Source organism: Oryx dammah, unplaced genomic scaffold, assembly GCF_014754425.2.
Source record: "Oryx dammah isolate SB20612 unplaced genomic scaffold, SCBI_Odam_1.1 HiC_scaffold_1, whole genome shotgun sequence".
In the NCBI taxonomy this organism is placed as follows: Eukaryota; Metazoa; Chordata; class Mammalia; order Artiodactyla; family Bovidae; genus Oryx; species Oryx dammah.
In genome coordinates, this window is record NW_024070185.1 from 68,187,494 (window position 1) to 68,215,156 (window position 27,663).

The window sequence follows — 27,663 nt, forward strand, 5'->3', positions numbered from 1 at the left end:
CTTGGAAGACACCAGTCATATTTGACGAGGGCCCACCCCTGTGACCTCATTTAAACTGAATAACCTCTTTATAAATAGATATCCCAAGTACAGTTACATTCTGGGTATGGTGGATTAGGTCTTCAACACACAAATTTTGGAGAAACATATCTTTGTGCATAACAATGGGTAACCTCAGTTTAGGTTTAATTGAGGAAATGAAGAGACCATTAAAATATAGGTAAAAAAAGTAAATTTCACTGAGATACAGAGGGTTAGAAAATATAATAAGGCAACAGACATGGGAATTATGGAGTTAAAATATAACACACACATAAGTGGCCCAAAAGGAGGTAAGGGAGAATAGAGGGCAGAAAAGACAATGGTAAAGAACATTCTAAAAGTGATAGAAAACACATCAAGTCATAGAGACAAGAAATCCGTCAAATCCCAAGCAGGATATAAAAAGTGCACTTAGGCACATTATCGGAGAAGGCGATGGCACCCCACTCCAGTACTCTTGCCTGGAAAGTCCCATGGACAGAGGAGCCTGGTGGGCTGCAGTCCATGGGGTCGCAAAGAGTCGGACACGACTGAGCGACTTCCCTTTGACTTTTCACTTTCATGCATTGGACAAGGAAATGGCAACCCACTCCAGTGTTCTTGCCTGGAGAATCCCAGGGATGGGGGAGCCTGATGGGCTGCCGTCTATGGGGTCACACAGAGTCAGACACGACTGAAATGACTTAGCAGCAGCAGCAGCAGGCACATTATAATAAACTGTTGAAAGTAAAGACAAATATGTATATACACCTGTTAAGACATATATATGTATACACACCTGTTAAGGAAAACAAGAGCACTTATCTTCAAGGAGCAACAAATTGACAAATAGTGAACTAGTCAAACAGTTTGAACCACAAGATAAAGAGTAGCTACAAAATGCTGAAGGAAAATAACTACCAACATAGAATCTGATATCCACTAAAAGTAACTTTTAGTAAGGTGAAAAAAAGACTCTATTATTGGCAGATTTCCACTGAAGGCATATACTAAAGAGCATTTTTCACCTAGAAGGAAAATTATCCCAGAAAGAAATGTAGAAATGGTTAAAGGAATAAAAATAGGAGTAAAAGTGCCAAACATGGGCATAAATTTAAATGAATGCCCACCATCTAAAATAATTTTTTTAATGGATATATATTCATTTGTGTGTATAAATTTCAAGTTAATGACAATAACATTATATCTTAGAGATACATCTGGGAAAAGTAAATGAAATTCCAGTGCCTTGAGTTTCTTTAATTGTTGAGGAAAAGGTGAAAGTGCTAATATGTATTATATTTTGATACACTAAAGAGTTGTAATTTCTAGGGTAGCCACCAAAAGAATAAAAGAAGAGCATGTAACAGTTGAGGCAAGAGAAGAGAAAATAAAAATTTTTTTGAGGAAAAAATATAGATTAGGTGAAACAGCAAGCGATACCTGGACCTTGAATATGTCATGCTAAGTGAAAAAAGCCAGTCATAAAGGACCACACATTCACATATTACATGAATCCATTCATCAGAAATGTTTAGAACAGTGACATTTTAGGGACAGAAAGTAGATTAGTGGTTGCTTAGGGCTAAGTTAGGGAGAGAATAAGAGATGTAGAGTGGTGGTAGTTTAAGCGTCTGGGGCTTCTTGTTGAGGTGATGAAAATGTTATAAAATTGATTGTGGTGATAGTTGTATATATCTGTGAATACACTAAAAACCATTTAATTTTATACTTTACATTGCTGAATTACATGGTATATGGATTATCTGAATAAAGGTATTTTTAAGAAAATTAACCTTATAGAAATTCTGGCATTCTAAAATGTAATAAATGAAAATTTCATTATGGGGGCTTAACATCAGATTTGATTATGCAGAAAGAAATAGCTAGAAATTTGAAGATAGGTCAGTTGATATTATTCAGTGTGAAGAAAAGAAAGAAAAAAATAAGGAATTCTAACAGAGCCTCAGAGATCTGTGGGACAACATCAGCCATAGCAATATGAACATAATGTGATTCCCAGAAGGGGAGTAATGAGAAAGGATAGGGAAGAAAAAATACTGGAGGAAATAATAGCCCCCAATTCCCCAAATTAGTGAAAAAAATCATTCATCCAAGAGGCCCAGTGAACAGTAAATAAGGAAAAACTCAAAGATACTCACACTGAGACACAACCTAGTAAAACTGCTAAAAGACAAAGAGGGCATCTTGAAAGCACCAGGTGAAAGCCACTCGTTATGTTCAAGGCATCTTCAGTTCGATTAAGAGCTGACTTCTCATCCGCAATCATGGAGGCCTGAAGGCAGTCAGATGACATATTGCAAATGCTGAAAGAAAAAGAAGGTTGAATAGGAATTGTATATCCAGAAAAGCTCCTGTTCAGAAATGAAGGCGAAACCTTGACATTGTGTTCAGTGAAAGAAGCTAGACATAAAAAGTCATGTATTTTTATTATTCTGTTTCTATGAATGGGCTTCCCAGGTGGCACTAGTGGTAAAGAACCTGCCTGCCAATGCAGGAGACGTAAGAGATGAAGGTTCCATCTCTGGGTTGGGAAGACCTCCTGGGGGAGGGCATGGCAATCCACTTCTGTATTCTTACCTGGAGAGTCCCATGGACACAGGAGCCTGGTGGGCTACCACACAGGCAGACACTACTGAAGTGGCTTAGCATGCATATCTGAAGTTTCTGGACTAGGCATATTTGTAGAGACAAAACAGATTGCTGGTTTCCAGAGAATGAGCATGCTGGCAGGAATGGGGAGTAACTGCTGATGGGTACAAGGTTCTTTTCAGGGTGATGAAAATATTATTGAAATAGGTAGTGTTGATAAGTATGTAATTTAGTGAATATACTAAAATCTCTGAATTATACTCTTTGAAATGGTGATTTTTTGTGATTTATATCTCATTTTTTTTTAAAAGGAGAAAGTAAGACATTCTGAGATAAAAGCTGGGGGGATTTGTCACTAGCAGACCTGTCCTACAAGAAATACTTAAGGGAGTCCTTCATGTAGAAATGAAATGACATAGACAGTAACTTGTATCCACATGAAGAAATAGCCCCGGAAAAGGTAACTATATAGATAAAGGAGAGCAAAAATATATTTTTGTTTGTAACTTTTCTTCTAGTTTGTGTTTTAAGAGACAAAGGCAAAAAGCAATAATTATAAATCTAATTGGATGTGTATACAGTATATAAATATATAATTTGTATGACAAAGTTACAAAGGGGAGCGGAGGGAATAGAGCCATATAGAAGCAAAGTTTTTGAACAATACTAAAGTTAATTTTGTATTAATTGACCAAATGAGATTGTTGTAATATGTTAATTGTAATCCCCAGGTGAAACACTAAGAAAATAACTCAAAAATATAAGAAAAAGAATGACGAGGGAGTTAAAATGGTAACTAGAAAATGCCTGTTTAATACAAATTAAGGCAGTAGAGGAAAAATAGAGGGACACAAAAGATATAAGGCATGTGGAAAACAAATAGTAAAACGGCAGATGTAAATTTTACTCTGTCAGTAATTGCACTAAATGTAAATGGACTAAATCAAAGGTATATTAGTAACTTAGATTAAGTGAAAATATGAAGATGTACTTTCTACACGAGACATATTTTAGTTTCAAAGATACAGTATGTTGGAAGTAAAAGAGGAAAATAAACCATGCAAATAATAACCAAAAGAGAGCTGGAGTAGCTATAGTAATAGGCCAAATAGACTTTAAGACAGCAGTTGTTACTGGAGACAAGAAAAGACATTTGTAATAGCAAAAGGGTCTGTCCATGAGAAGATCATAAAGCATAAACTTACGTGAAACTAGCAATATAGATCCAAAAATATATGAAACAAAAACAAATATAAATGTAAGAAATAGTCAATTCAGTAATAGATGGAGATTTCAAAATTCCATTTTCAGTAATGGATAGAACAAGTAGAAATACAATCAACAAGGAAATAGAATATTTGAACAATTCTGTGATCTAACTCAACAGACATCTACAGAGCATCCAACAACAGAACTCCCATTCTTCTCAAATGTACGTGACACATCCTCCAAATGTATGTAAAACAAGACTCAGTACATTTAAAAAGACTAAAACTTCAAAATATGGTCTGAAACCACAATAGCATGAAATTAGAAGTTAATACAAGGGATATTTGGGAAAGTCACAACTATATGGAAATTAAACAATACTCTTAAGTAACCAAGAGGTCAAAGAAGAAATCAAAGGGGTAATTAGGAAACAATTTGAGATAAATGAAAATAAAACATACCAAAACTTGTGGATGTATGTAAGGCAGTACTTAGAAGAAAATTTATAGCTGTAAATGAGAGTGAGTGAGTGAAGTCTTTCAGTCGTGTCTGACTCTATGCTGCCCCATGGACTGTAGCCTACCAGGATTCTCCATAGGCAAGAGTACTGGAGTGGGTTGCCATTTTCTTCTCCAGGGGGTCTTCCCAACCCAGGGATCGAACATCTCCTGCACTGTAGGTAGATGCTTTACCGTCTGTATTAAATAAGAAAAATCTCCAAACAACCCAAGTTCTATCTTAAAAACTAGAAAAAGAAGAGCAAACTAAGCTCAAAGCAAGAAGGAAAAAATTGATAGAGGTTATAGCATAGATAAGTGAACTGGAACACTAAGAAACAACAGAGAAAACCAGTGCGACCAAAAATTGATTATTTGAAAAGATCAACAAAATTGATAAGCCTTTAGCTAGCACCCATGAAAAAGAGAAGAATCAGATACTAAGATCAGGAATGAAAAAGACTGACCTTGGAGAAATAAAAAGGATTTTAGGAAATGAACAACTATATGCCCAGAAATTAGATTACCTAAGTGAGATGGACAAATTCCAAAAGAGGCACAAACCATCAAAACTTTTTAGTTATACCAAACGTTGAAAGAATATTCTTTCACGAACTCTTCCAAAAAATAGGAAAGGAGGGAACATTTTCCAGTTTGTACCATAAGGCCAGTATTATTACCCTGATACTAAAGCTAAACTGGTTCCAAATTGGGAAAGGAGTATGTCAAGGCTATATATTGTCACCCTGCTTATTTAACTTACATGCAGAGGACATCATGCAAAATGCTGGGCTGGATGAAGCACAAGCTGGAATCAAGATTGCAGGGAGAATAACCTCAGATATGCAGACAATACCACCCTTATGGCAGAAAGCAAAGAGGAACTAAAGAGCCTCTTGATGAAAGTGAAAGAGGAGAGTGAAAAAGCTGGCTTAAAATTGAACATTCAAAAAACTAAGATCATGGCATCCAGTCCCATCACTTCATGGCAAATACCTGGGGAAACAGTGGAAACAGTGTTTATTTTCTTGGGCTCCCAAATCACTGCACATGGTGACTGCAGCCATGAGATTAAAAGATGCTTGCTCCTTGGAAGAAAAGCTATGACAAACATAGACAGCATATTAGCAGAGATGTTACCTTGCCAACAAAAATCCATTTAGTCAAAGCTATGGTTTTTCTAGTAGTCATGTATGGATGTGAGAGTTGGGACTATAAAGAAGGTTGAGTGCCGAAGAATTGATGCTTTTGAATGTTCTGTTGGAGAAGACTCTTGAGAATCCTTTGGACTGCAAGGAGATCCAACCAGTCAGTCCTAAAGGAAATCAGTCCTGAATATTCATTGGAAGGACTGATGCTGAAGCTGAAACTCCAGTTCTTTGGCAACCTGATGTGAAGAACTGACTCACTGGAAAAGACCCTGATGCTGGGAAAAATTGAAGGTGGGAGGAGAAAGGGACGACAGAGGATGAGATGGTTGGATGGCATCACCGACTCAATGGACATGAGTTTTTGAGCAAGCTCCAGGAGTTGGTAATGGACACGGAAGCCTGGCATGCTGCAGTCTGTGGGGTCACAAAGAGTCAGACACAACTGGGCGACTAAACTGAACTGAAAGCTAGACAAAAATATCATAAGAAAATTGCAGAAGATTTCTAGACTGGAAATGAAGTTAAAGTATGCCTTTTAAAATATTTATTTTGTTTGTTTGTTTGTACCAGGTCTTAGTTGCAGGTGGGATCTTTAGTTGTGGCATGCAAACTCTTAGTTATGTTATGTGGGATCTGGTTCCCTGACCAAGGATCGAATCTGGGCCCCCTGCATTGGGAGCATGGAGTTTTAGCACTGGGCCACCAGGGAAGTCCCAAGTTAACTTTCTGTATCTATTTGACATTGTCTTACATACAAAAAAACCATAAAGAATACATGTATACACACTATTGTAGGTAATAAAAGTTCAGCAGGGTTAAAGATACAAGATTAACATGGCTGTAATCAACTCTTTCTAAGCCACTATTGTATTCCTACAGAAAGAGGAAAGCTTGGTCACAGAGTCATAGAAGGCCATGTAAACAAGCAGAGACACATACACAGAAGGCGGCACTGGAAAGGTAGAAATGAGATTGGAGTGATGTATATACAATCCAAGAAGCACCAAGCATTGTCAGAAACCACCAGAAGCTAAAGTAGGTCAAGGAAGTACTCTTTCCTAGGGCTTTTGGAGGATGCATGTTGCACTGCTGATAACTTCGATTCTGGACTACTACCCTCTAGAAATATGAGAGAGAGTACATTTCTGTTGTTCCAAGCAACTCAGTTTGTGGTTGTTAAAGCAACCCTTGAAAAGAGTACAACAACCTAGTGGGTTATAGTCCAGTTATGCAAGATTGGTTCAGCATTTGAAAATTTGTATACAGTCCATCAGTAGGCTCAAGAAGAAAAATGCTGTCACACAAATAGATGCAGAAAAAGCATTTGACAAAAATCAGCTCCCATTCATGATTTAAAAAATAAAAAAGCCTCCCAACAGACTAGCACTATAGGAGGAACTTCATAAACTTGATAAAGAACACCTACAAAAATCCTGCAGCTAACCTTGTACCTAATTCTGAGAAACTACATACTTCCCCCTAAGATCAAGAACAAAGTGTTTCTTCTCTCATCATTCCTATTCAGCATCATGCTGGGAGTCCTAGCTAATGCAAAAAGACAAAAAGGAGTAAAACTTATACAGTTGAAAAGGAGGGAAAAACTTTACAGATAGCATGTCTACATAGACATCTCAAGAAATCAACAACAAAAGAGAACTGTGCTGGAATTATAATGTTGCAGGATACAAAGTAAATATACAAAATTACTAAAAAACACGAAATCAATTCCTTTTCTATGTACCAGCAATGAACAATTGGAATTTGAAATTGAAAGCCATACAATTTGTATTAGCACCAAAAAAAAAGAAATATACAGATATAAATCTAACAAAGTTTGTGTAAGATCTACATGAAGAAAACTCTTAAAACTCTCATGAAAAATATCAAAGAATCTAAAAAAAGAGAGAGCTATCCCATGTTCATTGATAGAAAGACTCAATATTGTCAAGATGTCAGTTCTTCCCAATTTGATCCATAGATTCAGTGTAGCACTAAACAGAATCCCAGCAAAGTTTAAATAGGCAGAAGACACAGGGTAGCCAAAACAGTATTGAAGAAAAACAAAATCAGGGGACTTAGGCTACTGTAGATCTACAGTAATATAGATGGTGTGGTGTTGACAAAAGATGACAAGGTAACAGCCCAGAAATAGACTGGTACAAATACATTCCAATGACCCTTGATAAAAGAACAGGGGCACTTCAATGGGAAAAGGAGACTCTTTTCAATAAATGGTACTGGAATAGCTGCCCATCCACATGCAAAAAAAAAAAAAACGGTGACAAGAAAAACCACAAACTATATCCAGACCATATACGTTTAACAAAAAGTAACTCAAAATATCACAAATTTAGTGTTAAAATACAAAACTGTAAAAGGTATAAAAGATATAGAAATTCTTGGTCACCTTGGATTTGGTGATGACCTTTTGATACCAAAGCACTACCTATTACCACGTGGACATTTCACTGTCCATGAAAGAAAGAACTGATGAACAGAACTTAACTAAAATTTTTTAAAACTTCTGTGAAAGACACTAAGAGAATGGAAAGAAGCTACATATTCAGAGGAAATACTTGGAAAACACATATCTGATAAAGTCCTGTTACTTAAAAAACAGAATTATTAAAAACTCAGAAATAATAAGATGGGCAGAAGACTTGAACAGACTTCTCATCAAAGAACATATACAGATGGCAAATAAGTATATTCAGAGATACTCAATATAATATTAGGGAATGGCAAATTTAAACAAGATACCACTGCACATCTTTCAGAATAGCCAAAACCCAGAAACTGACACTACCAAATGCTGGTGAGGATGTAGAGCAGTCTCAACATTGCCTGAGGGAGTGTGGAATGGTGCAGCCATTTTGGAAGACAATTCAGCAGTTTCTTACAAACTAAACATTCTCTTAACATACCATCCAGCAGTCTTACCCCTTAGTACTTACCAGATCAGTTGAAAGCATATGTTTACACCTACACAAAAAAAAGTACACAATTTTTATAGCAGCTTTATTTATAATTGTTAAAACTTGGAAGCAACCAAGATATCCTTCAGTAGGTGACAGTTAAATACACGAGACATATTAAATATTCAAATAAATATTTGAATTTAAATATTTAAACAAATATTTGAATTTAAATACACAGACGTTGAATATTCAAATATTTGAAGAAATATTTGAACTTAAATACACAGATGTTGAATATTCAAATAAATATTTGAATTTAAATACACAGTTAAATGACAGTTAAATACACGAGACAGTTAAATATTCAGCAGTAAACAGAAATGAACTATTGAATCATGGGAAGATCTGGAGGAATCTTAAATGCGTAATAGTAAGTGAAAGAAGCATATCTAAAAAGGCTGCATACTGTATGATTCCAACTATAGGACAGTCTGGAAAAGACACAAAACTATGGACACAGTAAATAGATAGTGATTGCCAGAGGTTTGGGAGGGTGAAGGTAGGATAAATAGGGAGTACAGGGGATTTTTAGGACTGTAAAAATATTGTATATGATACTACAAATGACATGTGACAAATGTAGACAAATGGCATGTATTTTTCCAAGCCTATAGAAAGTACGAGAGTAAGCTCTAATATAAACTGTGTGCTGTGCTCAGTCACTCAGTCATGTCTAACTCTTTGTGACCCCATGAACTGTAGCCTGCCAGGCTCCTCTGTCCATGGGATTTTCCAGGTGAAAATACTGGGCTGGATTGCCATTTCCTACTCCAGGAATCTTCCCAACCCAGGGATTGAACCCAGGTCTCCTTCATCTCCTCGGTTGGCAGGCAAATTCTTTACCACTGGGCCACCTGTTGACTTTATAATAATGTATCAGTATTCATCAGTTGTAACAAATGTCCTATCCTAATGTAATATGGTAACAATAGGGGAAACTGTGTGATTGGTGGGGAAGGTGTATATGGGAACTCTGAACTAAGGCCTCATGTTTCTTTGTACACTTAATACTGGTCTAAAAAACAAAGTCTCTAAAAACATGCACATACCATGAGATGCTACCACTCAGATACTAAAGTCAAAGTTAAAGTTGCTCAGTTGTGTCTTGACTCTTTGTGACCCAATGAACTGTAGCCTGCCAGGTTCCTCTGTCCATGGAATTCTCCAGGCCAGAATACTGGAGTGGATTGCCATTCCCTTCTCCAGGGAATCTGCCCAACCCAGGGATCAAGCCCAGGTCGCCACATTGCAGGTAGATTCTTTACCATCTGAGCCACTGGGGAGCCCCCACACACACTAAGATGGCTAAAATAAAAAAGAGTGTTGTTGAATATGTGGAGAAATTGGAACCCTATGCATTGCTGGTGGGATTGCCAAACAGTCAAGCTACTTTGAAAAACAGTTTGGCATTTCTTCAGAATGTTAAGCATAGTTACAGGAGACCCAGCAATTCTACTCCTAGATGTAAACCAAAAGAATTGAAAGCATATATCCACACAAAAACGTGTATATGATGATCATAACAGTATTATTCATAATAGCTAAAAGTGAAAATACTCCATATGATTGATGAATGGACAAACAATGTGATGGAATACTATTTGGCAGCATAAAGGAATGAAGTATTGATACATGGTACAACATGGGTGAACTATGAAAATATTATGTTCAGTGAAACTATTTAGTCACAGAGACCACCTATTGATTATGTTTGTCCAGGACAGTCTAATCCAAAGAAACAAAAAGTAGGTTAGTGTGTTCCAGGAGTTGGGGTTGAGGGGTCATGGAAAATAACTGCTAGTGGGTATGAGATTACCTTTTTGGGGTGATGAATATATTCTAAAATTGATGATGGTTGCAAGATTCTATAAATTTAAAACTTTTGACTCTTGTACCTTAAAAGAGTGTCTTTTATGGTGTCGCACATTATATCTCAATAAAGCTGTGAATTGGAAAAAACACTACTCCCAAACATCCATCTAACTTACGTACGTGTGTGGAATCAACAAATTAACACATGCTGCCGAGGGAAAAACAGGTTCGAAAGGTTGGCTTATTTCCCTGGGGCCCCACCCTTCCTCTGATGTGCCTTCACATAGATGTTTTTATATTTTGTCCAGCTTTTCCAATTATCCTCAGCTGTAGGATTTCCCAGAATTCCTGGTCTATGAGTGAGGCCTTGCTGGCAAGCTTAATTTCATCTATGGTTTTATTTAAAAATCTGTATTTAGATTTATTTTTCTAGTCCAGCGTTCTCAGATTTTCTGGTCTAAGGAAACCTTCTTAAGTATTACTGAGCTTTTTGTTTGTATAAGTGTATATCTATCAGTGATTATTATCATATTAGATTTTAAAACAGAGCATTTTATATTTTTAAATTTTACTTTCAAATACTAATAAGCTCAATACATGTGAATAACAAAAATCACATTTTAAAGATCATCATCACAAAAAGATAAATACCCTATGATTCCACATATATGAGATACTCAAGAATAGTCAAATTAAAGATAACTACTTTAAAAATGTTTGGTAATGTTTGTTTTATATTTCAGTGAATGGCTGTAATGTTTGGGTTAGTAAAAGGCAAGGGAATGTCCTGCATTTAATTTATTGTGGTGTCACACATCATTTACTTCCTGGAAAATTCTGGTGAATATTTGTGAGAGAATTAGAGTGAAAATGCCAAGTAATGTAGTGGTATTGTGAGAACAGTTTTGACTTTGTGGACTCCCTAAAATGACTAAGGGACTCGTGGATGGGAAAGGATTGGAGCCCAGAGCACACACTGGGAACCACTGCTGTGGCCCATAGCATTCGTCAGAGCTCCAGGACCACATCTCCTGCTGCCTGGGAGGCTCCTCTAGTACTGGGATGTCTCATGGGCCACTGAAGCCTGACATGTGAGTCTGAGTGCCAGGGTCGCTTTCCATTCACGTGTGAAAATCAAAGCCAGGCTGTTCTTGACACCTGCCTTAGCTTTTAGCGCTCATGATTAGTAATCACCTGATGTCGAGTTCATCTGTTACTTGGCCTGAGGTTGGAGAAAATTAAACTCAGCTGTAGTTGATGCAGCCCCTGTTGCTTTTGATGTGACTCTGGCTGTGGCTGTGACTACCAGCTTGGTCTGACTGGTGTCTGACTCTGAAGACAGAAGGGCCGCGGTGTTACCTTTGGAATCAAAAGTTGCAAGCAGCCAGCTTTACGATGTGTGAATGTATAGATTCTTTCTGCTTCTCAGTTCTACCTTCACTTCCCTTGTCTTAACAGAATTGGGAGGATCTTAGGGTGGAGTTCTCTTGAGCTAGTGATTATTTGGGAACTCTTCCAGAATTTAGCTTGCCCTTATTGAACCTACTGTTGCCAATATCTTGCTGGCCTCTTCTTCCTCCTTTTTTTCCCCCCATTTTTTTTTTTTTAATGGTTGTACTGGGTCTTTGTTGCCACGTGGACTTTTTTGCCTCTAGTTGTAGTGAACAGGCTTCTCACTGAAGTGGCTTCTCTTGTTGCAGAGCATGGGCTGTAAGCACCCAGGCTTCAATCATTATGGTGCATGGGCTTAGTTGCTCTGCTGCATGTGGGATCGTCCCAGACCAGGGATGAAACCCGTGTCTCCTGCATTGGCAGGAGGATTCTTTACCACTGAGCCACCAGGGAAGCCCCCAGTGTTTTTTAATTAAGTAAAATACATATAAAACTTAACATTCTATCCCTTTTTAAGTATGACTTTTTAATGGTAGGAAATACATTGATAATGTTGTGTAGTCATCTTCATCATCCATCTCCATAGCTCTTTTTATGTTGTAAAACTGAAACACTTCATTAAACAATTGTTTCCCATGCTCTCCACCCCCTCACCCCTGGCCGCCACCATTGTACTTTCTGTCTCTGATTTTGATGACTCTTGAGTATCTCACATCCATGGAATGATACTCATTTGTCTTTTTGCAACTGGTTTGTTTCACTTAGCATAATGTCTTCAGAGTTCAGCCATGTTGTAGTACATTGCAGAATTTCCTCCCTTTTAAGAGCTGAATAATATTCTTTTGGATGTATATGCCACATTTTGCTTATCCATTCTTGTGTTGATGGACCTTGGGTTACTTACATCATCATATAGGTCAGTCTCCAGTTGTTTACTTGCCCCTTGTCTAGTCACAGTCTAGAACTTTGCTCAAGCTCTACCTGGAATCCTTTTACCCTTCTTTGCTGACTGAAGTGTCTGCTGATTCTTTCACTGAGGTTCACATATTCCTCCAGGGAACAAATGTCTTATACTTCTCTATTCTCATAGCATTTTATTTATACCTTTGTTATATTATTTATAACGTCTTGAGAGCATTTACTTTTATGTGTGTGTCTCCCCAGTTTTAAGTTCCACTAATATTTGGAAGGTATCAAGATAATTTTTAGGTTTCCCTCATGGCTCAGATGGTAAATAATCTGCTTGCAGTGGCAAGAGACGGGGATTCGATCACTGGGTCGGGAAGATCCCTTGGAGAAGGGAATGGCTACCCACTCCAGTATTCTTGCCTGGAGAATCCCATGGATGCCTGGCCAGCTACGGTCCATGGCGTCACAAGAAGTCGGACATGACTGAACGACTAATAGTTGCACATCCTTTCAAGATAATTTTTATGAAACTAGCACAGTGGCTCATATCTAGTGGGCATTAAGTGTTTGTTCAGTGAATGAATGTAATCACACATTACAGAACATCTCAAAGTTTCAGCAGATACTTATTATCTCCTTGACCCTCACCATTGTATTTAGTGCTAGAGACACGAGGCCAACAAGCACAGTCCTCCTTTCAAGATATTCATGAATTTGTTGTTTCATGTATTTACCATAGTACTGAAGTGATTTGATAATGTATATTTACTATTAATGTTTCAGTATTGTGACTTGTCTCATATTTTGACCCTCCTAGATCATATGAAATGAAGAGGATGGGCTAGATGACCTAGAAAAGTTACCATTGTTGACTGTTAACTATATTATAAGATTTTCATGCTCCTTGGTAACAGGAATCATGTCCTTCACTCTTACTGGAATCTTATGTAGGACCAAGTATAGTGTCTCACCCTCAGTGGTTGGTTGCCGTGCCATGCTAAGTCGCTTCAGTCTTGTCTTACTCTGTGAGACCCTATGGACTGTAGCCTGCCAGGCTCTTCTGTCCATGGGGTTCTCCAAGCAAGAATACTGGAGTGGATTGCCAGGGTTAGCAAATTTTAAAGAAAGACATAGTATCAGTGAATACTTCAGTTGAATTTGATTCTGATTTACACTCCATTGATCTTGTTAGATTCCTTCCCTGTGCTTCAGAATATCTGTATTTCCTTGATCTAGTCTGTCTTCAACTTTTGTATTCATGATACACACAGTTTACCTCTCAACCCTAAGAAGAAGAAGGTGAGGTGATCATTATTTTTCAAGTGGGGAAACAGTCTTCAACAGCATAGCTGAGGAACAGCACATGCAGACTCGGTCCCAGGTTTGCTGACCCCAGATCCAGTGTCATACTTCTCTGTTTCCTCACCTGTGAACTCAGGGTTTCTTTCAGATCTCTCAGTGCCTGTGTTACCCAGCCTTTAACACAGAGTATCAAGACTCTTTGGGAAGTCATAGAAATGTGCTCACTTTAGCAAAATGGAGATTAGTTGGTAAGATCATGAAGAGCCTCAGGGAATTGTTGAGAAGGTTGAGCGTCAAACTAGGAAATGGACTGGAGTTCTAGAAGCAGGGACCTGAAAAAGCACCATCAAACTCCAGGTGTTTCTGGTTCTCTGCCCAAGAGAGTGAGGGAAAAGCATTCTGCTGGCACAGCTGGAATCATCTCCTGTCTTTTCGTTAGCGCAGTGATTCTCAACTGGGCACAATTTTGTCCTCCCATTGGGAAACCTGGAGACATTTGGGGCTATAACTGGGAGAGAGAGCTACTGGCATCTAGTAGGTAGAGGCCAGGAATGCTGCGGAATGTGCTCTGGTGTCAGCCTCCAATAACAGAATTCACTGGTCCCACACATCAATAGTGTTGAGGCTGAGAAGGCCTGGATTAGGGGGAGGCAATTTAAATTAAAATCCCACCAGACTATCCTACTGGAGGCAGAAGAACACTAAAATGCTCTTACCGAAAAAAAAAAAAAAAAGGTGGAATAGATACTAGACAGAGAAAAACAAGATAAAAAAGCACTTCAACTAGGGCAATAATTCCAAGGTTGTAAAGAATCAGATATGACTGAGCGATTAAGCACACACACAGAATAATTATTTAGTAAAGGATCCTTGTATTAGCAACTTTGGATGTTGCTGATACACAGAAATATCAGGTTGGTGGATCTGTGGCATGTGCAGTTATATGTTAGAATCTCTTCAACAGTTCACCTTGTTCTTTGCGTAGACAGTAATTTAGTGTTAAATCCGAGTAGAAGGAAGATTGATTCAAGCCTGTAATTTTCCTTCTTTTTAACTTTGTTCACACCGTTTCAGTATAAGCCTTGTGTATATGACTCAGAGCTTGCTTATTTGGTTCCATATTTTATAACACGTTGGCTGTGCCAGACATGTTTTGCTACCCTGAGGAAATCTAGAAATGACTAGAAGCTGCCTTTCCTTGCCCTTCCAACATGATGGCTTCAGGCCCAGCTCTCAGAGGACCTACCGCCATGTCTCCAGGTTGTTCGCTGAGTGAGCCGCCCTCTGCCGGGGGTCATTAGCCCTAGGGCCACGCAGTTCACCTCTGCAAGGTGTCGTTTCAGGTGAACCACTGCCTCCCAGATAAGATTGTGGTGTACCGTGATGGAGTGTCTGATGGCCAACTAAAGACAGTTGCCAGCTATGAAATTCCTCAGCTACAAAAGTGTTTTGAAGCTTTTGAGAATTATCATCCCAAGATGGTGGTGTTTGTAGTGCAGAAGAAAATCAGCACCAACCTGTACCTGGCTGCCACTGAGAACTTTGCGACTCCCTCCCCTGGGACTGTGGTAGATCATACGATAACAAGCTGTGAGTGGTAAGTGGGTGAAACTCGTATTTCAACAAGAATAGGTTGGGGAAGTTCTCCGTTCCCTGGGTATTGGAATGGGGAGGTAGCATAGAGAGATTTGGAATGGAATCCTCAAGAGATTTTCCTGGTAAAAAATAAAATTTTAAAAGCTATTTAGAAAACACACAAACCACCAGTGAAGCTTTTACCTCTTAAGTATAAAATATTGAACGTGCATTCTTTTCCTAAGAATATGCATGCTTAATCTTCTGCACACAGATGTGGTCATTTCTACCACCACTTTTAAATAGCCTGTTGAGTCAGGAGACCTGAATTCTCATCCTCGTTTGGTCCTTGTGATGTCCTTGATCCAGTCATTTCACCTCTCTGAGCCTTGAATGAAGGAGCATCTCCAGTTCTGTAACTATACCATTAGTTTCTACTTTTTCCTTACTAGGGTGGACTTCTACCTTCTTGCCCATCATGTGCGGCAGGGTTGTGGCATTCCAACCCATTATGTTTGTGTTCTCAACACTGCAAACCTGAGCCCTGATCATATGCAGAGGTGAGCTGACCAGTAACTTACTGCTAACTTGTGAATAATTCTGGCCACTGAGCTAAGTCTAAGACCTGGAGTTTAAAAACCTCTGAATTCAGCAAATTGGATTTGGCTTAATTCAACAAATCACTGGTTTTGGCTTAATAATTTTCTGATTCTCTCTGAAAGCATTTTTTTTTCTGAAAGCATTTTGAATTTATCTTTTGGAGTTCGATTTACTAAGACTCATTTTCTCTTATATAATCAGAAAAGACAAATACTGCCCGCCCCCTTACACCTTGAGTTTCTTTATGTCTTTGATGATAATTATATATCTTTTCGAGGAGTAATTGATAATCGTTTTATGCTAAAATTACTTGAAGACCTTTCAAAGAATTACTAACAACCAGGCTTCACCTCGAAGCATTCTGAAGCATTTGTATTTTTAAAAACTGCTCCCAGTGATTATGACACACAGCCAAGTTTGAGCCCCATTGCTCTTGAGCTCAGATTAAATAAATACTTTGCTGGGGTACTTCTCTTTCTGCAACCTTTTCTTGAGACAAGAGAAAAAAAATGTTCTTGTTGTTTTCCTTGTTTTGCTATAAAAACTGGAGCACCTAAATTGGGAATTTCCCCATGTCCTCTTGACTTAAAAATAGTGGAAATAATTTCACTTAAAAATAATAATTCCAAAAAGTTGCATCATATATTCCTCAGTCCCCCAGTTTGCTCGTAAATATGCTGTGTCATGCACCCAGAAGGACATAATCATGCTTTGCACTGAAGATGGAGAGTGATAAGGCTCATGTTTTCTTCTTGGCCTACAGGTTGACTTTCAAACTGTGCCACATGTACTGGAATTGGCCGGGTACCATTAGAGTTCCAGCTCCTTGCAAGTATGCCCACAAGCTAGCCTTCCTGTCAGGACAGATCTTGCACCACGAACCAGCCATCCAGCTTTGCGAGAACCTGTTCTTCCTGTGACTGGACAGTCAGGACACGGGCTGGTCAGAGCAGGCAGACTTCTGAACTCAGCTGTGAACTCATCTGTGCAGGGTCAACAGCAACCGGAAAGGGGTTTGTGTTGGTGTTTGGTCTTTCACCAACCCAGTAGAATATCTTTCTTTTCATTTTCTTTTCTAAGTCTGTTAACACTGAGAATCAGGTTCCATCATAAATTTCAGCTAGAAATTGTCTTGTTGCCTTTGTAGAGCAAATGGAGGTAGTCTGCTGCAATGTAGATGGGGTGGGTGAAGATGGGTGACCCTTCAGGAGTCTCCAAAGCCAACAGAAGCCGTAGAAACCTGAAGAAGCAATTACCCTTATAAACTGTGCTTACTAAGCAGTTCCCATTTCTGGTGCCAGAGCCGATAGTGAATGAAGTCTTTGCGAAGTTCTTAATGTAGAGAGCTACTTATTTGGGCAACTGGGAAAGGTAAGAAGGCAAAGTTTCTTAGGATTTGGCTGTTCCTGGCAAATGTGAAAGACATGTCGCAAAACCAGCTGGTGGGTACTTTTCAGGCTCTTGCATGACCTAATCGTTGAGTTGATGACACATGACTTGAACTAGCTTTGGAAGGGGTATTTAGTTATTTCTTGCCTCCAGAGAGGACAAACACAGTTTTATCTGTATATTTCAGTTGCTTTATAGTATGCAGTATTGGTTTCTTCCTACCTTCTTCCCCCGACCTCCACCACACACACACATACCAAGATACCTTTGCTACTTGTCCTTGTTACTGACCTTTAGTAAGTTTCAGTTTTTTAAAACTAAAAATCAGAACATGTGAAATTCAATAGCTTCGAAGGTTCATGACAGGCCATGAGCTTTTCTTGACCCTTTCTCTGCAGTGTATCACTTCCTTTTCTGTTGATATGTTTGCAAATTGAACCACTCACTTCCCTTGCTCAATACTCTCTTCCCGGCCATTAGCTCATTTTGTTAGGAATTTCTCTGAGTCTGCATTAAGGTTTCCAGAAGTTGGCTTTGGGAAACATGACACTCCTTCCAAAGTCCAGACATTTCAGTTTAGAAAGTTGTCACTATGCCTGCAAGTTGCAGTGTTTTTTTGTGTGTGTGTGTTTATTTTTCCCCTGTTTAAAAATCTTCCAGTCCCTTCAGGGCTAATTCAGTCCTACCTTATTTTATCTAGATTTTTAAAAGCCAGTTTTATTTAACATTTTGGAATTTGTATTTATTTGTGTATGTATTTTATTAATTTATTTTTTGGCATGATGGCAGGGAGGGATGACGCAGAAATCCTCATTTTATATGACAGTGTGTGAGAAGAGAAACTTTAGCTTAGAACTCCTTAGATGAAGAAAACCAACCTAGCATTGTGTTGGCTGCAGCATGAGGCAGAGGCTGAGCAGCCGTGGGGGTCAGTGGTCTCCTGTGCACTTCTGGTTCCACGCGGAGTAAGGGACAGCGAAGGGCTGAGACCTGGGGTTTAAACACTGCAGAATCAGGCACATTGGATCACTGGTTTTGATCAAACAGTTCTCCAATTCTCTTTGGAAGCATTTTGAATTTCTCTTTTGAAGTTAGATTTCCTAATTCACATTTCTTCACTTTTTCCTCCTGGTTTTCTTTCCTTGTTTTTTTTTTTTTTTCAGTCTTAATGTGAAATGATGGGGTCATGGGGTGGAAAATAAAAAGAAATTTGTATAAATGTATAGTTGTGTTTGTAATAATGTTGACATATGGTAGTGATATAGTTCTTTTTCTTCATAAACCTGTAGCACTTGTTAGAATTATTAATTTCTTACTGGGCATGCTAGGGGCAGCTGCAGTATTGGTACTCAGATAATTTCACTGAGATCTGGCAGTAAGATTTCTCAAAGAAGATACTAATAGTCTGTCTTCTGGGCATGTGTTGTGTATAGGGGGGTGTGTATGTTTTGTATTGTTTTCAAAACTCTCTTCCCATCAGAGAATTTCTGTTAGCCTAAGTGAAAGCCAGCTCCTAAGGGTGGCCCTTCCCTCTCGCCTTTTCCTAATGCTTGTCCTTCTTTACTTGTACTTCATGGTGTGTCTGTAACCTTTTTAAGTACCTTCCCAAAGAACCCTGACTGCTTGCTTCACCACTACATCCTTTTCTGTTTATTTAGAAACTCCGTCTTCAGTGATTCAGTGCTTCTTGAACTCATCCTTAAAAGAATATAATTTAGCCCCTTTTAACTTGAGCATTTTATTGAATGGTGTGAAAAGGGAAGTAATTTTATAAATGACTAGCTCTTCCTATTGAAAATGTTATAACTTGTGCCTGAAATTTCTCAGTGATTTGGGATAATTGGAGAAAGACCCTATTTTCCCTTTTTTTTCCTAAACCTAGCTTTTTCTGAATGTCTTACCTTTTCCTGTCTAGACTTATTTTCTCTCTTTTAAAAAAATGAGGAAATTGAAGAGAATGAGAAAAAAAAGCCACAGACTGGAAGAAAATATTTATGAAAGACACATCTGAGGGGCTCCTTGGCAGCCTAGTGGCTACGACTGCTCTTCCACTGTAGGAGCTCGAGTTGAAGCCCTGGTCAGGGAAGTTCTACATGCTGTGAGGCGTGTCAAAGGGAAAAAAAAAAGGCGTATCTGATAAAGGACTGTTATCCAAAATATACAGAGAACTCTTAAAATTCAACAGTAAGAACAACCTGATTAAAAATTGGGCAAAAAGACCTGAAGAGATATTTCACCAACTAAGATATACAGTTGGCAAATAAGCATATGAAAATATGCCCAACATCATATGTCATTAGAGAATTACAAATTAAAATGAGATACCACTGCACACCTCTTATTAATAGAATGGTCCAGATTCAAAACACTGACCACTCCAAATGCTGGTTAGGATGTGGAACAGGAATTCAACCATTCATCGTTACCCGAGGGAATGCGAAATAGCACAGCTAGTTTAAAAGACAATTTGGTAGTTTCTTACAAATCAAAACATACCCTTATCATATGATCAAGCAGTCACACTGTTTGGTATTTGCCCAAAAGAGTTTATAAGTTACATCAACACAGAAGCCTGCACTGGATGTTGATAGCAGCTTTATTCCTTCATAATTGCCAAAACTTGTAAGCAACCAAGATGTCCATCAGTAGGTAAATGGATAAACAAACACTGGTATAAGAAAACAATGGAATATTAGTCAGTGCTAAAAAGAAATGAGCTATCAAAGCCATGAAAAGACCTGAAGGATACTTAAATGCATATTACTAAGTGAAAGAAGCCAATCTGAAAGTGTTACATACTGTATGATTTCAACCATATAACATTCTGGAAAAGGCAAAAACTATAGAGACAGTAAAAGGATCAGGGTTTGGGCAGAAGGAGGGATGAATGGGCATAGGAGTTTTAGGGCAAGGAAACTATTCTGTAGGGTACTGTAATGGGGGATCCATGTCATTATGTATTTGTCCAAACCCATTCAGTGTGAAACACTGAATATGAAGCCTGATGTTCCTTGAGCCTAGAGTGGTTATGACAAGAAGTTGATGTAGGTTCACTAACTGTAATTAACACAAGCACCATTCTTGTGGGGGATGTTGATAATGGGGGAGGCTGTGTGTATATGGGAAACGTCTAACCTTTGCAAATTGTGCAGTGAACCTAAAAGTATGCTCTAAAAAATAACTTTTTTATAAAAGAATGAGTTAGGGTGGGAGTTCCCTAGTTTTCTAGAGATTAGGATTCAGTGCTTTCACTCTCCTGTTGTTGGTATTGAGTCACTAAGTCATGTCTTAACTGTTTTGCAACCCCATGTACTGTAGCCTGCCAGACTCCTCTGTCTGTGGGATTCTCCAGGCAAGAATACAGGAGTGAGTTGCCGTGCCCTCCTCCAGGGGATCTTCCCGACCCAGGGATTGGACCCGTGTTTCCTGCATTGCAGGCAGATTCTTAACTGCTGAGCCACCAGGGATGCCCTTCACTGTGCTGACTGGGCTTCAGTCCCTGGGTCCCTGGTCAGGGAACTGAGATCTCATAAGCTGCGCCACATGGCCAAAAGAAAGAATGAGTAAGGGAGACTTCTGGAAACTTTAGAGACTTTTGGCAACATGGTAGACTGAGCTGACCATACTGAGAAATGTTTAAAAAACAAAAAAAATTTTTTACATTAATTATCTGGGTTTGGGGGAAATGGAACAAGGGAAGAGATGACGATGGGGGAAGGAGGAAGGAAGGAAAATAATTGAGGCTGAAGAAAGAAAGGGAAGCCAGAATGGTTATGTTGTTGTTCAGTTGCCAAGTCGTTTCTGACTGTCTTCAACCACATGAAGAGCACACTGGACTTCCCTGTCCTTCACTGTCTCCTGGAATTTGCTCAGACTCATGTCCACTGAGTCGATGATGCCAACCATTTCATTCTGTGTCACGCCCTTCTCTTCCTGTCCTCAATCTTTCCCAGCATCAGGGTCTTTTCTAATGAGTCAGCTCTTTGCATCAGGTGGCCAAAGTTTTGGAGCTTCAGCTTCAGCATCAGTCTTTCCAATGAATATTAAGGGTTGGTTTCCTTTAGGATTGACTGGTTTGATTTCCTTGATGTCCAAGGGAGTCTGAAGAGTCTTCTCTAGCATTGCAGTTCAAAAGCATCAATTCTTTGTTGCTTAGCCTTCTTTATGGTCCTCCTCTTACATCTGTACATGACTATTGGAAAAACCACAGCTTTGACTATACAGACCTTTGTGGTTATAGTTGATGCCAACATAGCTCCCAGGGTTATGAACAAAATGCAGGGATGGGAGGGAGCACTGAGGTTTTTCATTTCAGATAAGGGTAGAAGATGCAACCTTAGACCCTACAAGGCACAGGATTGCTGGAGTGAATTCTTCTGGATGAAGACAGCTGGAGCCAGGAAGGGGAGTAGAAAGTCCATACTGACCATCCAAGGGCAGTAGGAAGAAACTAAAGGTAAAAGACATTCATGAGAAATCTGCAAGCCTGGACCACAGACAGGTATGTGCAGCCTGAATTATTGTTATTAACATGTGGAAGGACCACATGGTGACAAATTATCACAAAGATTAGCCTAGACTGTTGAGAGCCTGTAACCCTGCAGAAACAAATGGTCAGTCACCTGGACTGCATTGGAAGGACTGATGCTGAAGCTAACACTCCAGTCCTTTGGCCACCTGATGAGAACAGGTGGCTCATTGGAAAAGACCCTGATGCTGGGAAGGATTGAAGCCAAAAGGAAAAGAGGGCAGCAGAGGATCAGATTATTGGATGGCATCACTGACTCAGTGGATATGAATTTCAGCAAACTCCAGGAGATAGTGAAGGACAGGGAATCCTGGTGTGTTGCAGGTTCCCATGGAGTCACAAAGAATCCAACATGACTTAGCAACTAAACAACAAATGGAAGAGAAGACATAGGAGAGAATGAGAAGGTATAATAGGAGTTGCTGCAGATTAAAATAGAATAAGTCACACAATATGGAAGATACGGAATTTTCCAGAATTAGAGACAAATATGAATCCTCCACCAGAAGAAATTAATTGAGAATAAAGAAAAGCACAGCCATTCCTAGATGTACTGTAGTGAAACTACAGAACACCAAAGACAGAATCTTAATCTTAAAAACAACCAGAGAGATTGCTTATGAAGAAAGATAGATTGACAGCAGACTTATTATCAACCACAACAGATGCTTAAGACAAAAGGAATAATAATTTTAAGATTCACTGTCAACTTGGAACTCTGTTCCCAGCTAAACATTCAAAGGTGAGGACCAAACTAACATTTTCTAATAAGGCTCAGTACCTAGTAATCATGTATGGATATGAGAATTGGACCAAAAGAAGGCTGAGTGCCAAAGAACAGATTCTGTTTGAACTGTGGTGTTGGAAAAGACTCTCTAGAGCCCCTTGGATTTCAAGGAGATCAAACCAGTCAATTCTAAAGGAAATCGACCCTGAACATTCATTGAAAGGACTGACGCTGAAACTGAAGCTCCATACTTTGGCCACTTGATAGGAAGAGACAACTTGTTGGAAAAGCCCCTGATGCTGGAAAAGACTGAAGGCGGGAGGAGAAGGGGAGGACAGAGGACGAGATGGTTGGATGGCATCACTGACTCAATGGACATGAGTTTGAGCAAATTCTGGGAGATAGTGAAGGACAGGGAAGGTCTGGCATGCTGCAGTCTGGCATGCTGCAGTCCATGGGGTCAAAAAGAGTCGAACATGACTGAGTGACTGAACGACAGCAACAATAAGGATCACAGCAGAAGTGAATGAGACAGAGTATAGAAAAGCAATATCAGTTCAGTCATTCAGTTGTGCCCAACTCTTTGTGACCTCATGGACTGCAGCATGCCAGGCTTCCTGTTCATCACCAACTCCCAAAGTTTACTCAAACTCTTGTCCATTGAGTTGGTGATGCCATCCAACCATCTCATCCTCTGTCGTCCCCTTCTCCTCCCGCCTTCAGTCTTTTCCAGCATCAGGGGCTTTTCAAATGAGTCAGCTCTTCGCATCAGGTGCCCAAAGTATTAAGAGTTTCAGCTTCAACATCAGTCCTTCCAATGAATATTGACTGATTTCCTTTAGGATGGACTGGTTGGATCTCCTTGCAATCCAAGGGACTCTCAAGAGTCTTCTCCAACACCACAGTTCAAAAGCATTAATTCTTCGGCCACTCAGCCTTCTTTATGGTCCAACTCTTGCATCCATACATGACTACCGGAAAAACCATAGCATTGACTAGATGGACCTTTGTTGGCAAAGTAATGTCTCTGCTTTTTAATATGCCATCTAAATTGGTCATAGCTTTCCTTCCAAGAAAAACAATATAGAAAATCAATAAAACCAAAAGTTGATTCTTTAGAAAGATTAACAGAATTAGCAAATCTTTAGCTAAATTGTCAAAAAAAAAAAACTCAAATTACTAAAATCAAGAATGAAAAAGAGGACCACTGACCTTACAGAAATAAAATGGATTATAAAGGGATACTCAGTTCAGTCGCTCAAACAGATGCCAGCAAATTAGCTATCTTAGATGAAAAGGATAAATTCCTATAGGTAACTTGCTCCCAAACCAAGTGTTATTTTTCCCAGTTGTCTGTCTGCTGAAACTATTGAATGGTAACAGAAATGATTGAGAAGGCTTCTAAGGATGTTCTCTTTTGGCTGACAGAGTGTAGGGCGCTAGTCCTCTGGCATGATTTTGGGTAAACTAGAACCTGCACATTCCTTCTGATCCTCTTGAATTTGTTAAGACATGCCAAAACATAGAAAACTCATTTTTTTCCCCTTAGAAACCTGGCCATTGGCTTTTCTCTTCTGTCTCTAGAGCTGGCCTGATAGTTGGGGGTTGGAAAGGGGATCTTTGCCCCACCCTACTGATCACGTTGTCTACCTTGTCAATATGCCACAGAACGAGTTTTGGTTTCCTGAGTATATTCTCTGGGCCAGGCTCTTGTTTCCCTAGCTTTTTTCCCAAGGCCATTCTACTCACTCCAGCTTTGAGAAATCTGTCTGCATATCCTTTGAAAAGGCAGGCAGCTGTGATACCTTGTCAAAAGGGAAATAGCAGTCTTGCTAATGTCAGATTTTTATGGTTAGTTTCTTAAATATTCCCCAATGTCATACTTTTAGTGAGCTGGCCTATTCATTCATCCAGCTAATATTTACTGAGCATCTGTTCTGTGTAAGATGTTAGGAGATGCAGGTATATACAGAAATCTTTGGTAATCAAGACAGATTAAGTTTCAATATGGAGGTTAGAGATGGAAATGAAATAATTTTTAAGAGGAAAAGCAAGTATCATTAGTTCAGTTGCTCGGTCATGTCTGACTCTTTTCGACCCCATGGACTATAGCACACCAGACTTGCCTGTCCATCACCAACTCCTGGAGTTTGCTCAAATTCATGTCCATCAAGTCTGTGAGGCCATCCAGCCATCTCATCCTCTGTCGTCCCCTTCTCCTGCCTTCTATCTTTCCCAGCATCAAGGTCTTTTCCAATGAGTCAGTTCTTCACATCAGGTGGCCTGAGTATTGGAGCTTCAGCTTCAGCATCTGGCCTTCAGTGAATATTTAGGGTTGATTTCCTTTAGGATGGACTGGTTTGATCTCCATGGAGTTTAAGAGATTCTCAAGAGTTTTCTCCAGCACCACAGTTCAAAAGCATCAATTCTTCGGCACTTAGCTTTCTTTAGAGTCCAACTCACATCCATACATGACTACTGGAAAGACCATAGCTTTGACTAGACTGACTTGTTGGTAAATGTCTCTGCTTTTTAATATGCTGTCTAGGTTGGTCATAGCTTTCCTTCCAAGGAGCAAGTATCATAAACCATATAAAATGTTTTAATTCTGTGAATTATAGTCCAATGAACTCAATTTACTCGGTTTGTTAACCACTTTTTAAAAAATTGAAATAGCCTATAAAAATATCAGTACATTGCATATGCTAAGGCAATGTTTAAAGATTTTTGTTTGCTGTGTTATTTGTAATGAAGATGCAGTGCAAAATATTTTTTTATAGTGGGTCACAGTCAAAAAAAAATTTGAAAGGGTAGATCAAATAGCCTTCAGGAGAATCTGAATGGAGGAGCTTTCTGAATGGAGGTGGTGGCTTTGAAGAATTAGAATTTTAACAAGTGGAAATGGGGGAATGAGTGGAAAAAGGAGCATATTTTGAAGAAAGGGAGAATTGAGGCTCCACATCTGGCACTAGGCAGGAAAGACAGTGATGAGGGGAGGACTTGGGGTAAACCTAAAGAGTTTTGTAGGTGGGTGGATATTAGAGCTAAGACCTTTTGATTTTTAGCTGTGTTAATAATTAATTAAACTCCCTAATGGATTACTGATAGCTTATCAGCTCTCATGGACTTTGGCAGCTCTGCTCCTTGCTGGTTGCAAACAAGTGAGAATGCTGTGATAGGCCCTGTGGTAGGGTGTCAGTGCCCTCCCTCCCCTCCCGTCTCTGTGACAGGTACCCTTCCCCCCTAGCCTGTACTGTTGACACATTGCCTGGAAGAGGCATGGGAATTGCTTTGAGACCTCAGTTTTAGAAACAGTGTAACACCTCTTTGTAATTTGTATTTATGGGCTTCAAACTGTTCAGAGTTCCCTGTGTTAGAAGCATGCTTGTTTTACTTAATCACTGGGTGAGTTTCACATTCCTCTTCCAGAACTTCAAGAAAAGGAAGGCGTGATAGAGACTGGGCCATTTCTGACAGCCCACTGGAGATGGGGTTGAGAGTCCCAAATGGATGACCTCATGTCTGAAAAATACTTGAGTTTAATCAGGGAAGACAAACATAAAGGATTATTACCGAGATGAAGGGGCTCTGAAGGAGATTCTGCAGGGATACCATTACCTTGCAGTCGCTTGGAAAATGAGAGGAGTATCACCCCAACCATTAACTCCACTAGAGGACTATAATTGCAGGGTAAGCATAATTAAATTTCAGAAAAACCCCACAGCCCAGCTTGTCTCTTCACGTGGCATAAACACTGGGGCCTGCTCTGGCTTTGGTTCAGTGCTTTCTCTCTTTTTCCCTCTCTACCCTCCTCCTAAGGAAGAACAGGCTGCCACCAAGGCCTGGATTCTTCTGCCATCCACTGCAGGGATTGAATCCTTTTCCTTTCATCACAAGCATTGCTGTCCTGGGCCGCCTTCTCCCCAGGACTTGCAGAGTGGGATGCAGTTTCCCTTCTCTGTGCAAATTCAGAGACACTTGGTGTCTACTGAGCACCAGTCACTGAGCTGGAACAAGGCCTTGGGTACTAACAGGCTGCAGTTCTGCTTAGAAGGCCTTTCCTTTGGGTTCCCTAGACACAGGTGGCAGCTGGCCTAGCTGCAGAGGAAATAATCATGACGTCCAGCAGACTAGAACAATGGGGGTTTAATGGGTGGCTTATTTTCCCAAGAAATTTGCATTTCCGAGGCTAGATATCCATCTCAATAGAACTGCTTCACATCAGAAAAGAGTCCTAGGACACTCCTCACACAAAAATTAACATTCCTCCCAGCCTCGGTTAAGCAATATGGTTTCTTAGAGAGTCTGATCATTTTGGTAGAGTGGTGAGACATCTTATTCGAAAAAGTGAGTATGATATGGCATATTTGGAACCTGAACAGGAATTTTTTTGTTCTTTTGTTTGGTGGCGAAATGCAGAAGAAACATTATTACCTATGGGTGCGTTCCCCCCACCCCCAGGAGTATTTCAGAATCGAGTTGGGGAGGAAAAAGCAGCTTTTTATATTAATCAGATGTGTTAAGACACACGTACACACATCAGGTGGGTGGCAGTGTTACTCCGAGAGGATGGAGACCAGTTTATGAGAGCTTCCCACAGAAGGAGGGAAAGCTCTTGATGGGAGCTTTCCCGAGGAAACCTCAGTGAAAGATGAATGGAATTTGCAGTAGGGTTAGAAGATGAAGCCGATAGAGCTAGGAGGTGAGCTAGGATCTCGGCGAGCTAGGGGCTCGAGCTCAGGCCCCACGGCGCGGAAAGACTCTGGCTTGACCCGCAAGCCTGGGCCAGCCAAGCTCCTGTCGGGTCTAGCGGGTGGCTGGCAGGCAGCACTCACAAGTCGCCCTACCACCGGCCGGAGCCCACGTGGCAAGCCCTGGGGACAGTGGGGTGGGGCGGGGCGAGGGCGGGGGCGGGCCCGGCCGTGACGTGCAGGGTATATAGCGGGGCATGCGCGCCACG

At 39.8% G+C, this 27,663-nt stretch overlaps 1 protein-coding gene across 2 annotated transcripts in view; it reads left to right on the top strand.

Annotated features, from left to right (window-relative positions):
- Window positions 1–18,157, top strand: part of PIWIL2 (piwi like RNA-mediated gene silencing 2) — a 64,298-nt gene extending 46,141 nt beyond the window's left edge. The window contains exons 20-22 of one of the 2 annotated variants that reach the window (XM_040242769.1): window positions 15,228–15,481; window positions 15,912–16,019; window positions 16,823–18,157. In XM_040242769.1, coding sequence (XP_040098703.1) covers window positions 15,228–15,481; window positions 15,912–16,019; window positions 16,823–16,979 — 519 coding nt within the window. In that variant the 3' untranslated portion in view covers window positions 16,980–18,157. The remainder of the gene's footprint in view (window positions 1–15,227; window positions 15,482–15,911; window positions 16,020–16,822) is intronic. The other variant, XM_040242777.1, reaches the window with a different exon arrangement.
- Window positions 18,158–27,663: the final 9,506 nt, after the last annotated feature.